At 46.4% G+C, this 15,155-nt stretch overlaps 1 protein-coding gene and 3 non-coding genes across 7 annotated transcripts; all 4 read left to right on the top strand.

The window, feature by feature from the left end:
* Positions 1 to 2,601: 2,601 nt before the first annotated feature.
* On the top strand, positions 2,602 to 13,800 carry NCL (nucleolin). Of its 4 annotated transcripts, none has more exons than XM_059053629.2 (14): positions 2,602 to 3,002; positions 4,093 to 4,209; positions 5,405 to 5,885; positions 6,276 to 6,461; positions 6,571 to 6,657; positions 6,839 to 6,980; positions 7,621 to 7,745; positions 9,072 to 9,195; positions 9,719 to 9,876; positions 10,371 to 10,494; positions 10,679 to 10,812; positions 11,345 to 11,471; positions 11,801 to 12,027; positions 12,201 to 13,800. In XM_059053629.2, exons 1-14 carry the CDS (start codon positions 2,985 to 2,987, stop codon positions 12,275 to 12,277), a joined length of 2,127 nt encoding a protein of 708 aa, XP_058909612.1. In that variant the 5' UTR covers positions 2,602 to 2,984; the 3' UTR covers positions 12,278 to 13,800. The 4 variants fall into 4 exon arrangements, with proteins under 4 accessions (XP_058909612.1, XP_058909614.1, XP_066883272.1 ...); XM_059053631.2 differs by having other exon boundaries at positions 2,777 to 3,002; positions 5,420 to 5,885; XM_067027171.1 differs by lacking the exon at positions 2,602 to 3,002 and adding an exon at positions 3,122 to 3,227.
* On the top strand, positions 6,695 to 6,764 carry LOC131751698 (small nucleolar RNA SNORD82). Its single transcript, XR_009334265.1, has one exon. It is a non-coding gene; the product is annotated as a small nucleolar RNA SNORD82 (small nucleolar RNA).
* LOC131751700 (small nucleolar RNA SNORD20) lies at positions 10,896 to 10,975 on the top strand. Its single transcript, XR_009334267.1, has one exon. It is a non-coding gene; the product is annotated as a small nucleolar RNA SNORD20 (small nucleolar RNA).
* On the top strand, positions 11,530 to 11,663 carry LOC131751685 (small nucleolar RNA SNORA75). Its single transcript, XR_009334254.1, has one exon. It is a non-coding gene; the product is annotated as a small nucleolar RNA SNORA75 (small nucleolar RNA).
* Positions 13,801 to 15,155: the final 1,355 nt, after the last annotated feature.

Here is a 15,155-nt window from a genome sequence, read left to right as displayed (position 1 = left end):
GCGGTGGGGAGAGAGGATGGTTCAGGAGGTGATGGGAGCGACGGGGCGCGGCAGATGAAGCTTCGCTCACTCACCCACCGCTCACCTCCTGCTGTGCGGCCCGGTTCCCAACAGGCCGCAGACCAGTATCGGTCCCCTGCGGGTTGGGGACTCCTGGCCTAAAGCGATGGGTATCTCTTAGGCATGCATCATGTCCAACACTGAACTCAGGAGCTTCCCCCAAGACCTGCAGCCCTGCTGGTGTCACTGCACATACATACACACACTCAACAGATAATGGAAATAAACGATCTGTTCTCCCTCTCTATTCAAGTCACGAAGTCTGTCAATAATAACAATAGCTAATACTGAGGGCTTATTACACATCTCACTTAATACTCATAACAACCCAAATGTCAGGTACTATTATACGCATTTTATAAAGAAACTGGGATGACAGAGCAGGGTCTCAATTTAAATCCAAGTTCCTAGTTATGTGACCCTAGACAAGTTAACTTAACTATGCCCCAGTTTCTGTAAAATAGTGATAATTTTTTTCTAAGAGTAAATGAATTTATATATATTATGTATAAAGAACTGGAATAGTGCTTGGAACTTCATAAGTATTATGTAAGTATCAGCTATTACTGTTTTTCTATCCCAGGCTGACTCCAAACAAGGCACTTGAACACTAAGCTATACTGGCTTTCTCCACCGCTCCTTTTACCTAAATACTTCATTCATTCAACAAATAATTTTCACCACTACCTATGTCAGGCAATGCTTGAGGCGCCAGGAATATAGCAAAGAACAAAGTCTGTGTTCTCGTGGCTGGGGAAGGAGCAAACACACAGTAAACAGACAAGAAAAGTGCCAGGTAGTGGTAAGTACCTGCATAGGACTCCGTTAGGGTGATGGGGTAGGGAGCCTCTGGGCGGCACTTTTCATTGGAGGTTTGGGGAAAGGCCTCTTAAGAGGCAATATAAACTGAGACCTGAGTGACAAGCCGGCCACGCCAGCGTTTCTGTAACTTATCCCTGTCACTTGACCATGCACTGCTCTCTCCAGCCTCTTCCCAAGAGTGCCCCAAGCCTGCTGTGTGCCAAACTGCTTGCAAACACGGGGGTCTTATTCCACCATGCCTTGGCTTATGCTGTTCTTTCCGTCCGTCACCCAGTAAGTGTCCCCTTGGTCCCCATCCCAGAGTTCAAAATGAGAACCTCCTCAGGGTGCTCTCCACAGATCATCAGAAAGCAGGGTGCAGACCAGAGAACCGGCCCCAGCTTCCCTCCTCATCAGAGAGCCCCAGTGGGTAGCTGTGAGTTTCCTATTCACTCAGTCACAGAAGCCTTCTAGGAAGAATTGCAAAATAACTTGATTGCTCACAGAATCCCCACCAGCCCTTGTTAAAATACAAAATCCTGGGCCCAATGCCACACCTCTTTAATTAGAAACTCCAGAGGTGATTCTGAACATTAGTTCAGAAATAATTCGGAAATATCATCACAGCTGAAGGTATCTTGGTTTTGTACCAGGCACCAGGTGCCCAGGATGTAACCATTCTACCTGGGTAGGCTCAAAACTGGAGAAAATGCTCTAGGTTAAGTGTGACACCAATTAAGGTTTGCCACAGAGACCCGCCTTGAATAATTGGCAAAAACACAACGCAAAGGCAATTTTCTGTGCTTCCGCCAACAAGGGAACCTTCCTTTGACTCTTTTGATTGACTCCTAGACCATCTGGTGACACTGATTTAGCAGCCACCATTTATTTATTTATTTATTTTTTGGTGGTACGCGGGCCTCTCACCGTTGTGGCTTCTCCCGTTGCGGAGCACAGGCTCTGGACGCACAGGCTCAGTGGCCATGGCTCACGGGCCCAGCCGCTCCGGGGCACGTGGGATCTTCCCGGACGGGGGCACGAACCCGTGTCCCCTGCATCGACAGGCGGACTCTCAACCACTGCACCACCAGGGAAGCCCAGGCCACCATTTAAAAATAGCTGTTTTAGTCCCAAATAACAAAGAGGGAACGTGGTCAAAGGCCCTGTGGTTGGCCTGACCAAGTTCTTCCCACCCCGCAGTTGTAACATCCAGTGACCACCAGGGTGTTTCCCACTGGTAAAATTACCTAGTGCATGAGGTTTCTTGAGATTAAATATTATGTTTGTGCGCTGCTCACAGTAAACCTCACAAACATACGCAACTGTCTGTATCAGCAGCTCTTAGAAGGCAGCGTCAGGCACGTGGGCCGGGGGAGTCACCGGCAGACAGGGGGACTTTCTGGCTCCCGGTTCGTTAGCGGGCGGGACGAAGGTGGGCCCTCAACGCGGTGGACCCTGAATTCCCGACGGTCTCGGGCTAATTAGGAAACGGGGCAAACTCTTTATCTTTCCTCCCTCCAGGAGGCTCTACGTGGATTGCGGGCCGGGGTCGCGCGTGAAGCCTCCCAGGAAACTCAAGACCTCCACAGTCGACAAGACCCGGACACACTGGGGAGCCGAAAACCACCGCTACCCACCACCCAGGAATTAGGGAACACGCGGCGCCAAAAATGTCCGTCCCACGGCGCAGGCGCCGCGAGCGCGGGCCGTAGATAGGCACTCCTGGAACCGCGCGCCCACGGCCCAATCAGCGCTGGCCTTGCACAAAGCGAGTCCCGCCCGCAGGCCGCCGCCACGAATCCCCTCCCCCCTTCTCTGGCCTCCTCTGCCCGCCCACTCCTGCCCGTACCCCGCCCCGCGCCGTTCTCAGGTAGAGGCTCGCGATTGGCTTATGGGAGGGACGCGAACTCTGGTTGGTCGCGGCGGAGTCACGAGGGCGCCGTCGTCGCCTTTCCAGAGGCGATTACTGGGCAGGCTCAGTCTTTCGCCTCAGTCTCGAGCTCTAGCTGGCAGCCAAGCATACGAGCTCTGCGATCGGCGGCCGCCATCGACGTTGCTTCGTTTCCTCAGGGCTCATCTGCGCCACTCGCTCGCCACACACTCCGCAGTCATAAGCCGCTATCATGGTAAAGCTTGCAAAGGTAAGAGGCCTTGCCCGCGCGAGCACGGACGTCAAGGCCTGTTTTCCGAGGAGCGCGCGCGCGCGGCGCCGCCAGGAGGAGGGCCTGCGCGCCGTCCCGGGCGCCTTCGAGGGCGCCATAGTGCGGGAAGTCTCGCGCGATTAGCTGGGAGGTCTCGCGGCTTTTGGCTGTGTGGTAGCGACGTGAAGAGCTTCGGCAGGTGCCGCGGATGGTGGATGCGGCGGGGTAGGACTTGGGGGCTGAGCGCGGGAAGGGGGCGCTGGGCCCCGGACGGATGAGGCCAAACTCCTGCGACGGGCCCGAGCGGAGCCCCGCCTCCTGACGCACGTGCCCCGGCTCGCGGCCCGCCACGTGGGCCGCGCCGCGTGTGTCCTGGCGCCTGCTGAGGGCCCCGGGCCCTGAGGCGGAGAGCGGCGGCCCACGGGGTCTCAGCTCTGGGCGGGCGGCAGGTGGGCTCCGGAAGGAGGCCCTGACGCGTGCTTTTTGCGCCGGGCCGCGCGCACATGGTGGCCTGCGACTTACTCCCACGTGGCCCTGCCGGGGATGAAAGGGGTGGGGTTGATAACCTGGGAAAGGAAAACTTAATGGAAGACTAAAGGTTAAAACGTGGATTTTTTTTTTTTTTAAAGGCTGCCCTAATTTAAATTCAGACGAGGGTGGTGGGATTAGGTGCCACAACTTAACTCCAAAGGCTTTTTTAAGGTGATTTTCCCCGGGTGAAGGGCCATGGATTGTTAGTTCTTACAGTGGTCCGATTGTAGGCTCTATTGAAAAATTGTGCCGCGATGCAAGGTTCGATTCTGGCTGGATGTATAGTTTTTAAAGTGGGTGTGCTTAAAGGAGGCAGCCAGAAGAGAGAGACCGTTTTCTTGAAGTTGCGTTTTTATCCTAAGGTTGGTTTTTGAAGAACTTGACAGGAAATATATGGGAAGTTTAGAATTCATTTGTGTTAACATTTGTGTGAAGAGTAGTTTTTACGTTAATTGTACTTAACAGTATGAAGAGAGGCTTCTGAGGGAGATGACTGCAGTTTTACTCTGAAGAATGGCCTGAGATGTGGGAGGTGTAATGTGTAATGTGTCTGTTTTAGGCCGGTAAAAATCAAGGTGACCCCAAGAAAATGGCTCCTCCCCCAAAGGAGGTAGAAGAAGATAGTGAAGATGAGGAAATGTCAGAAGATGAAGAGGATGATAGCAGTGGAGAAGAGGTAATTGTATGTAGTTTAACGCAGAATTGTGTTAAACTACAAAATGGAGGGTTAAAAGCACGTGGTATTGGATGTCTGAAAATACTGGCAAAAAATAGGATTGTATTCATTCGCATATGACCTCTTGTAATGGTCCATCGTTTGACAAAGTTTTTATTGACCTGTCAAGATACGATAAGAGTAAGTATTTGAATGAACTTGAGAGGAAAGGTGTGGAGTTTTCATGTGCCCTCTGCAGGGCTTAGTGTGATATAATGCAATCATATATTATTAGTTTTCCACTTTGAACACATTAGCCCCACATACCAGCTGGAGAAACAGCCTGGACAGTTAACGGTCCTGTTAGTGGCAGCTCTGAGCATTACATTTAGGTCTGAGGTTACCTTAACAGATTCTTCTAGTCTCTAAGTAGGATTAGTTGGTCTCTGTTATCCTATACGGGCTTGATAATACTAAACGCTGTTACAACCTGTGGATTGAGGGTTGCCACCTCCCATTGTGTTAGCACTTCACTAGCACTCCCAGCTACTGTTGGCTCGCTGTAAAGACAACTCATTGTTGTATTTGCTCATACTTCTTATTTAATAAAGATTTTATTTTGACACACATAACCTGATAGAACCAATAGTCAACAAAATGCAGTTTTGAGTGTGACTTGAATGTAGATAAATGACAATTTTTTATCAAGCTAATGTGTTCACTCTTTGTATTAATTTTGCAACGATTGACTGTTTGGTGTTCATTTTCTCTTTGGTCCTAAGAATGAGCATTCAGTGAACTTTATTCCTCCACTCACTGTGAGAGCCCTTAATAACACTTAACAGGTAGTCCTTTCTATGTGTAAGGCTTTTAATTACATATATCGACTCAATCCTTAAAGCAATGTATAAAGTTGAGTTATTTTCAGATGGGAAGACTATTGAGGCTTAAAATTAAGTTTTAAAACTTTGCCTAAGCCCACGCAGTGGCATCCAGACAGTCTATTTTCAGAGTCCGTGTTAGGTGTGCTGCGGGATGAGGACTGTGACTTGAGGTGTACAGAGGACATGCTGCTTGATCCTGTAGTGTAACTTGCTCACATCTAGTACATATGGTCTTCAACTAGAGGCAGCGCTAGAATTTAGCATTCGTTTATGGGACCGAGGCTCTCTTGAGTTTGGAAACAGGCCTATGTGGGTTTTTATTTATTCTTAAGGTTGTTATTCCTCAGAAAAAAGGCAAAAAGGCTACCACAACTCCAGCAAAGAAGATGATGGTTTCCCCAACAAAAAAGGTTGCAGTTGCCACACCGGCAAAGAAAGCAGTTGTCACCCCTGGCAAAAAGACAGCTGCTACGCCAGCCAAGAAGACAGTTACACCTGCCAAAGCAGTAGCAACACCTGGCAAAAAGGGGGCCACACCAGGCAAAGCATTGGTAGCAACCCCTGGTAAGAAGGGAGCGGCCGCTCCAGCCAAGGGTGCAAAGAACGGCAAGAATGCCAAGAAGGAAGACAGTGATGAGGAGGATGAAGATGACAGTGCAGAGGAGGATGAGGAGGATGAAGAGGAGGATGAGGATGAATTCGAGCCAGCGGTGGTGAAAGCAGCAGCTGCTGCCCCTGCCTCGGATGACGAGGACGACGAGGACGATGAGGACGATGAAGAGGATGACGAGGACGACGACGACGACGAGGATGGTAAGGCGTTGTACTGGGAGTCCTCGGGCTCCTGTTCGCAAGGTACATTAGGGGCGAGGTGTGGGTGGTAACGCTCTACTCCTGACGGCCTGGGGTGGGTTAGACAAGAAGTATCCCAGGGATTCTCTGGGCTGGTTGCGGTGCACTAGTGGTACCTGTGTGGTACCCGTGAATGATTGCCTGCTCCTGAGTAACATGCTTCAGACAGCTCATCCCGCGTTTTTCACAGTGTAGAATTCTGCTTCCAAGCGGTTTGTTAATTCTTGCCATAGCAGCTAACGAAGCACAGTGGCACGGGCAAGATTACATTGATGTTTCTGTGGCTTCTCCGAGGACTGGGAATCGAACGGGGATAATTCTGAGTTTCTGACTAGGTGGCTTCTCTTTCAGACTCTGAAGAAGAAGCTATGGAGACTGCACCAGCCAAAGGAAAGAAAGCTCCAGCAAAAGCTGCTCCTGTGAAGGCAAAGAGCACTGATGAAGATGAAGAGGATGACGAGGATGACGAGGAGGAGGACGATGAGGATGAGGACGAAGATGAGGAGGAGGACGAGGAGGAGGAGGAAGAGGAGGAAGGTAATCAAGTTAGATTGTGAAGTACATTGGCATGAGTTTTGTTTAAAGGAGATGCTTGAGTATGTGTGGCTACTTGTGGATGACATAGATTGTTTGAAATCTTGACCAGAACTTGTCAAAGAAGCACCTGGAAAACGAAAGAAGGAAATGGCCAAACAAAAAGCAGCTCCTGAAGCCAAGAAACAGAAAGTGGAAGGTAACGGAGAATTGGGAGGTGGGAAATAACACCTAACAGCACAAGTGATGAATGACAAAGGGACTTAATACTGAAACCTGATGTTATATTGCAATATGCTGATGTGCTATGTACAGAAATAATTTGACTAATAGTCAGATATACTGGAAAGTAGACTAATTTGAGTAAATTTTGTGTACAGCCACAGAACCAACTACATCTTTCAATCTCTTTGTTGGAAACCTGAACTTCAGTAAATCTGCTCCTGAATTGAAAACGGGTATCAGTGACATTTTTGCTAAAAATGATCTTGCAGTTGTTGATGTCAGAATTGGTGTGTCTAGGTAAGTATGGGGGAGCTATGCCATAGTTCTGCACTATACTCGTGGGTCTGCTAATGCTTTTTCCTTCCCCTTTTAGAACATAAGCCCATTATTCTTAAATGTGAGTATGTTAAAGTCTTCAAAGATTAGACATTAATGAATTAAATCATTGGACTATCAAATTGTGAAACCCCCAAATTGAAATTTCTGTAATCTTCCTTAACTTTTGGTATAGCAGTCTAGTTTCTAATAATGAGATTTGATGCTTATCTTAGCAGTATCTATTAGACCTGAGGAGCCATAGTAATGAATGCTTTTAATCAGACAGGATTTTCCTATCTTAGTGCTTAAACAGGTTTTTTTGTCATCTGCTGTCAGTTGTTAAGGTGCAGTGTAACTAATGAAGATCTCAGAGGTGAACTTGCATCAGGTCTTGGTACTTAGCTCCTGCTCTGTAGCCTCAGCTTAAAAGAGCCTGACTCAATTTTGTTAATTGTATGGGTGCTTTTTAATCCTTATTTGCACCATCATATTAGCGTTACTGCTTGGCCAGAATATGTGTTACGTGGCTCTTGTTTGGTGGGGGGTTTTTTGTTTTTTCCCCCCACCTGTAATTTATTTTTATTTATTTATTTATTTTTTTGTCCTCTTTGCCTTAAAGGAAGTTTGGCTATGTGGATTTTGAATCTGCTGAAGACCTGGAAAAAGCCTTGGAGCTCACTGGTTTAAAAGTCTTTGGCAATGAAATTAAACTAGAAAAACCAAAGGGAAAAGACAGTAAGAAAGGTATGTAAAGCTTTAGGTAATGATGATACTTGTTAATGGTTATGTATCTAATCTAATGTAGACGAGGCAGGGTAAGTAGTTTAACTTTTTTTCCTTTGGCATCCTCATAATGTTGTGAGGATTAAACGAATTAGAATGTTAAATGTTTACAACAGTGCCTGGCACTGCTTGCTAGACATAATCAAAAAATAATTGGTTAGATGTACCTAAATTAACACAGAGTCCTTTCCTCACTGCGCCTAGAGCAGATCCCTAACTACTCCTTTTGCGTCTTTTACCCTTCTCTGTATGCACTGGTCACGTTTCAGGTGTGTGTTTATGATCTTTGGCCATGCCGTGCAGCTTGCGGGATGCTAGTTCTGCGACCAGGGATCGAAGCATGCCCCCTGCAGTGGGAGCTCAGAGTCCCAACCACTGGACCGCTAGGGAATTCCCTACACTTTTTTTTTTTAATGATCTTTTTAATTGAAAATACTGAACATCTCCCTATATACTACATGATATTTAGCTGTATTTTATTTTTTTTATTTTTTTAATTTTTATTCTTTTTTTTTTTGCGGTATGCGGGCCTCTCACTGCTGTGGCCTCTCCCGTTGCGGAGCACAGGCTCCGGACGCACAGGCCCAGCGGCCATGGCTCACGGGCTCAGCCGCTCCGCGGCATGTGGGATCCTCGCGGACCAGGGCACGAACCCGTGTCTCCCGCATCGGCAGGCGGACTCTCAACCACTGCGCCACCAGGGAAGCCCTAGCTGTATTTTAAATATTCAATGCATGGTTTGTTGTCAGCTGTGACAGCAATTTGTTTAGCCACTGCTATATCTGCATAATAGCAGAGCGCCTCCTACATTGTAGAATCTCTTTTGCAGTACGCGGGCCTCTCACTGGTGTGGCCTCTCCCGTTGCGGAGCACAGGCTCCGGACGCGCGGGCTCAGCGGCCATGGCTCACGGGCCCCAGCCGCTCCACGGCACGTGGGATCTTCCCGGACCGGGGCACGAACCCACGTCCCCTGCATCTGCCGGCGGACAACTCTCAACCACTGTGCCACCAGGGATGCCCTTTTTAAAAAAATTTTTAACCTTTTTATGTATATTTTTTGGACTGTGCTGTGTGGCACGCAGGATCTTAGTTCCCTGACCAGGGACCCACCCTGTGCCCCCTACATTGGGAGCGCAGAGTCTTAACCACTGGACAGCCAGGGAAGTCCCTCAAAATTATTTCTTAAACAGAACTTTTACATTGGTCAGTCTTTTGGTGGTCTTTGGGGGAAGAATGGTCTTTTAAGCCATCCAGTTCATTTTTGTGTTTTTGTGTTTTTAATCTAGAACGAGATGCGAGAACACTTTTGGCTAAAAATCTTCCTTATAAAGTTACTCAGGAAGAATTAAAAGAAGTGTTTGAAGATGCTGTGGAGATCAGATTAGTCAGCAAGGATGGAAAGAGTAAAGGGTATGTTTCGTGTCTGCTGCAGTGTTTCATGAAAATTAGCGAGCTTTACTAATTTATAAAAGAAATGTTGTTTTAATTTTCCTGTGTTTGTGATTTTTGGGCAAATCAATTATTCTGTAGCCTATGTCGGTCACCCATCTGTACAGTGGGGATAATGTACTTAAATTAAGTGCTAAAATAGAGTGATTTTATTATAAGATGAGGTAATGTATAAAATACTATATATGTGCCTAGCTTACAGTAAATGTTTTGGAAATAATTGTAATTATTGTAGTGAGGTGGACTTAATGTGAACAAATTTTCTAGAAGTGTTTGGCAAACTTTCTGTAGTGGGAGGAAAGTTTAAATTGAAACGTGGAAGATGGCAGAAACATTGAACCTTTCAATTACTTATAAAACAAAGGACATTTTTATTGTACTCATCTGAAATACGGGCATATTGCTGAGATTAAAAACATTTGTATTAGAGAATTAATATGGTTTTAAAAATCAAATGAGTTCTTAACATTTTTTCCTTTTGTAGGATTGCTTATATTGAATTTAAGACAGAAGCTGATGCAGAGAAAACCTTGGAAGAAAAGCAGGGAACAGAGATAGATGGGCGATCCATTTCCCTGTACTATACTGGAGAGAAAGGTCAAAGTCAAGACCATAGAGGTGGAAAGAATAGCACTTGGACTGGTAAGAATTTGTAGGCTTCCTACAGGGTTCTGGAATTGATGGAGGGAAAAGAAATCCTTTGCATCTTTGTACTTTATAAAGTTGACTGGTAAATTGGATGTAGATGTAGATTAGCAAGTTATACCTGTATTTGTAATTGAGTGTCTTGAATGAGAGCTATATGAAGTCTTTGTACAAGAACACAGATAAATCTAGCTTCCTTTGCATGTTTTATACTGTAACGGACTTAGATTGTGTGCATTTAAAAATTAGAATATGCTAGGAAGACACAGGGCTGTAGTCAGCTTACATCTGAATAGTAGGAGTGGAAGGAAGCAGCATGTAACAGTACATAGTAGGTACTTGATATGTTGAGTACCAGGTAGGGTTCCACTTGTATCACCATTGGGGTGTTAACTCTCCCAAGCACAGAAATTCTTTAAGAACAGTGTGTAGCTGTGACTGAAGTAGGGAACTACTGCTTCAGTCTTAATTTGACATCTCTTTATTTGTAGGTGAATCAAAAACCCTGGTTTTAAGCAACCTCTCCTATAGTGCAACGGAAGAAACTCTTCAGGAAGTATTTGAGAAGGCAACGTTTATCAAAGTGCCCCAGAACCAAAGTGGCAAATCTAAAGGGTAAAATAATTAGTGTCTTTATGTTGTCAGTTACAGGCTTTTAAGAGTATCTTGTGGAGGTAAAATGTTCTCCTGGCCATTAGTAGAAGCTGCATCGTTTAAGTGTTTGAAGAAAAAGTCTTGGTGGCATCAGAGGAGCTGTGTGCTTGGTAACTTACTCTAAATGTTGATTCTTTATCCTCAGGTATGCATTTATAGAATTTGCGTCATTTGAAGATGCTAAAGAAGCTTTAAATTCATGTAATAAAAGGGAAATTGAGGGCAGAGCCATCAGGCTGGAGTTGCAAGGACCCAGGGGTTCACCTAATGCAAGAAGCCGTAAGTTACTTCATTAACACGATGTTGTGGTTGCATCCTCAGATCTAGAACGTTTGGTTCTGTTGCTGCTGAGTAAATGATACTGGATATGATGACTGATTATCTGAGAAATAACTGATGAAATCTCAAGAAAAGTCCTCTAGATAGTCAAGTTCTGATCCAGCTAAGTCAACACTGAGCAGCACATTTGCCAGGGGTTTACTGTCTTGTATGGTGTTTGTAGCTGTCTGGTTTAGAACTGCTTTAACTTGCTTGGGTCACTGCTTCTCCTGTTTTCCATAAAAGATTCTCAGCTACTCTGGTGATCAGTGTAAACTTGACATGGCATTTGGTCTAAGCCCTTCGCTTCAAACGTTAGTTGACCAAGTTGCTTTTACCTGCTTTTCCTCAGACACTCAAAGTGAAAGGCTACCTTTTGCTAAGATGAGCATTCTTAGCCAGAAGTCAGATACTAAACTGCAACATGCAACTCCAGCATGTTGTTGTAAATTGTGACTTTAATAAAAAGTACAATTTTTATTTTCTTTCCCAGAGCCATCCAAAACTCTGTTTGTCAAAGGTCTGTCTGAGGATACTACAGAAGAGACATTAAAGGAGTCGTTTGATGGCTCTGTTCGTGCAAGGATAGTCACTGACCGGGAGACTGGATCCTCCAAGGGGTAAGTAAGATGCAGGGAACGTGTGGCGTCCACCAGGTGGAGAGCTCCCACCTAAGATGACTTCTCATTGAGCTCCTTTCTGTCGATCGGTGACAGTTTAGGATTCGCACGAGAAGAAGAGACAATTCACAGAGCTAGCATTGTTGCCTTCTGTCTTCACAGAGGTATATTCAACTGTTTTGTGGGACATTCTGTTTCAGCTTTCTATAGGGAACTGCCCTCCCCTGGGTTTTTTCCCAGCTAAGCATCACCATCCAACATGTGGGAGTAGCTTGACATTTGTTCCACATGTTGGCTTTATAATGGGCAATTTCGTTTCGTGTTTTTAGGTTTGGTTTTGTAGACTTCAACAGTGAGGAGGAGGCCAAAGCTGCCAAGGAGGCCATGGAAGATGGTGAAATCGATGGAAACAAAGTTACTTTGGACTGGGCCAAGCCTAAGGGTGAAGGTGGCTTCGGTGGCCGAGGAGGAGGCAGAGGTGGCTTTGGTGGCCGAGGAGGTGGCCGAGGTGGCGGCCGAGGTGGATTTGGAGGCCGAGGCCGGGGAGGCTTTGGAGGTAAGGGGTGCAGTGGCCATCTAACTGTGTGCGCCGGGTAGCCATGGCAGTGCCCTCCCGGACCTGAGCCTGCAGGGCCCCAGTTCCTGCACCAGTCCCCACTCGTCCTGCTTGGGGAGGGGGTGGCTGGCAGCTTTGCAGCCACTCTTCAGTGACGGCTTGCCTTCCTGCAGGGCGAGGAGGCTTCCGAGGAGGCAGAGGAGGAGGAGGAGACCACAAGCCACAAGGAAAGAAGACAAAGTTTGAATAGTTTCTTCTATCCCTGTCTTCCCCTCTTCCATTTGAAAGAAAGGACTCTGAGGTTTTTACTCTGTTACCTGCTCAACGACAGAGCCTTCTGAGGACATTCCAAGACAGTATACAGCCCTGTGGTCTACTTGGAAATCCGTATAGATAACATTTCAAGGGAGATAACCCTGTTGGTGTTGACTGGATATTCGTATAAACTTTTTAAAGAGATGAGTGATAGAGCTAACCCTTATCTGTAAGTTTTGAATTTATATTGTTTCCCCCCATGTACAAAACCATTTTTTTCCTACGGAGTTTTTTGGTTTTGTTTTTTTGTTTTTGTTTTTTTGCATTGGTGGGTTATAAAGGAAAGCAGAATGTTTTATCATGATTTTTGCTTTAGCAACTTTGGGACAAATTAAAAGTCCTAAACTCTGGTGCCAGACTTGTACTTCCTGTTATAGAGTGTTTCTCCTGGAGTATCACTGAGAGTGGAGCATGGCAAATCAGTTCTGCCACTCCAGATCTCCTCCACCCCCTGTGAAAATGCTTATGCTTTGGTTTCAAGTATCCCAGCCATAAGTTTTTCTGCAGCCCTGTGTATGTCACGTGAAAGGCTCATTGGAAGTCCGCTGTGGCCTTATCCCACTTAGAAACAGGCCTGAGGGGTCAGGTGTCCTGAAAATGTGCTTTGGAAAGAGGGCCAGGGGCACTTTGTTCCGGCCTTTTTTAGATACGCATGCGAGAGCAATGACTGATGAGTGTAATTCCTGCTGGATGAATGGGCCAAAATGGAGGCTTTGGGACGGTGAGGCTGGAGAGGACACTACCAGTCTAGCCAACGGACATATCTTTTGTAATTCCCCCAGCACCCTCGGCTTAAACCAACAAGAAAGGCCTTTGGTTTTGTGCTATGATGAGAACGTAGACATTCTGGCTTGTTGAGCATTCCCTGCCCACCCCCACTTCCAGTAAAAGGTCACATGAGAGGCCTAGGTCAAGCAATTAACATGATACATTTAGTTGAAAGATGTTGCACAAGATGGTACAGAATGAAAGTGCCACCTCAAAAATACAGTACTGGTAGACTAGAGGGAAAAGTACAGGATTTGAATTTGCTTGGTTTTGTCCTGGTTATGAGTTGCTGGCAGGATGAGGGAATCTAAACCTTGTGCGTATCATGCGCCACTCACCAAGTCAAGTCCGTTGTAAGTGCTAAAGGCGCAGACCAGGACAAACAACCTGGTTTGAAGGAGTGGAAGATTGGAAGTTTGGGTGCTGCTGGGAAGAAAAATCAAGCCAGTAGAGGGACATCCTCTGGTCAGGCAAACCTAAAAACTAAAACGAACCATTGGAGAGCCTACTGTATAGCTCAGGGAACTCTACTCAGTGCTCTGTGGTGACCTAAATGGGAAGGAAATCCAGAAAAGGAGGGATGTATGTATTACGTATAGCTGATTCACTTTGCTGTACAGTAGAAACTAACACAACATTGTAAAGCATCTATACTCTGATTAAAAATTAAAAACAAAATAATGAAATGAACCCTTGGTAGCCTATATTTTTCTAGAATTAAAGGTTTTAATTAGTTGGAGCCCATTAGGGCTACTCATGAGTTAAAGTATGTTACGTCTTAAAGCAACGCTGAGTAGAGTTTTAGCTGAGCATGTGAAAAGTATGTCATTAATGGCAGCTCAGTCTGTCCCAAACGAATTTGAAGAAGGGGCCTGTGAGATTGGTTTCCCGCTGTGGACTGGGTGAGGGTTTTGCAGCCATTTTAGAAAAGCAGCTCCCTACGGCAAATGGTTGTCGCCACTTCCATCATCCTCCCAGCAGGTGGCAGCACATCCACAAGGATGTGGACACCTGACAGAGGCGTCGAGAAAGAAGCCGAAGATGGTCTCAGACCGGTGGGTCTTCAACTCCAAACTTAATTTATGTAGTCTGGGCATCTGCAGGAAGTGCACTCAGCACACAGAGACGGTGTGGAATCCCCACCAAAAAAGTGGATTCCGGCTGGGTACAAGAACTACCGTCTGTTGAATGCTTGTCCTGTGCTCTTATCTCAGAGTTGTCCCATTTACCCGTACTTGGCCCACTAATGACTTCATTGTAGCTCTGTCTTTGTCTGCCCTCAGCCTTAACAAGTGCCAAAGCTTTTCTCATCCTGAGAGAGCTTGTCTCCTGAGCCTACCTTCCTGCTAGCCGTTCCCTCCAGCCTTTATTGCCAGACTTCGAGGAGAAGCACACGCCTGCCTCCCACTTTGCCTCCAGTAGTGTGGCCTCTGTCCCCACCTCAGCACCGAGTTCGTTAAGGGTGCCAGTGACCAAAGGCTGCAAATCCAGTGGTTGGTCTTCCCCTAGTTTATGGCTTCCCTGCAGCACCTGACATTTCTCCTGCCCACCTGCAACGTCCTTTTCTCCCACAGTTAGGAAAGGGGGGGAGGCTCTGTGACGTAGGCCCGGATGAAGAGGGATATGAGAACAAATAAACCTGGGAGTCGAGCCTCTCAACAGGATTTTATCCAATTAATATATATGAGCCAGTGGCTGTTCCTCCACATCAGGTAACCCCGTCATTGGAGGAGAAAGACTCTACTGCTGGTCCTTCTACATGGAAATGTGAAAAGAACACTCGTGTTCCTGCCAACCTCTGAGTGGAGGGACTTGGTTTTATTTGCTGTTCTGTCCCATGGGCCTATATGTCCGTGACACATAGTAGGTATTCAGTAGGTAATGAAGGAATCCTGGAGAAACTCCTCGCAACTGCAGGAAACCTATGGCAGCAGCAGGAGGGACTCTCTTAAGGCCAGGAGTTCTTAACGTACATTTTTCAAGTTCTTAACATTTTTGTGTTGGGAGTTCTTTTGGGAGTCTGGTAATGCTTTTGGAACCTTTTC

This window comes from Kogia breviceps, chromosome 2 (genome assembly GCF_026419965.1).
Source record: "Kogia breviceps isolate mKogBre1 chromosome 2, mKogBre1 haplotype 1, whole genome shotgun sequence".
NCBI lineage: Eukaryota > Metazoa > Chordata > Mammalia > Artiodactyla > Physeteridae > Kogia > Kogia breviceps.
The sequence above is the reverse complement of the archived record's forward strand: the minus strand, read 5'-3'. Positions and strand labels throughout refer to the sequence as shown.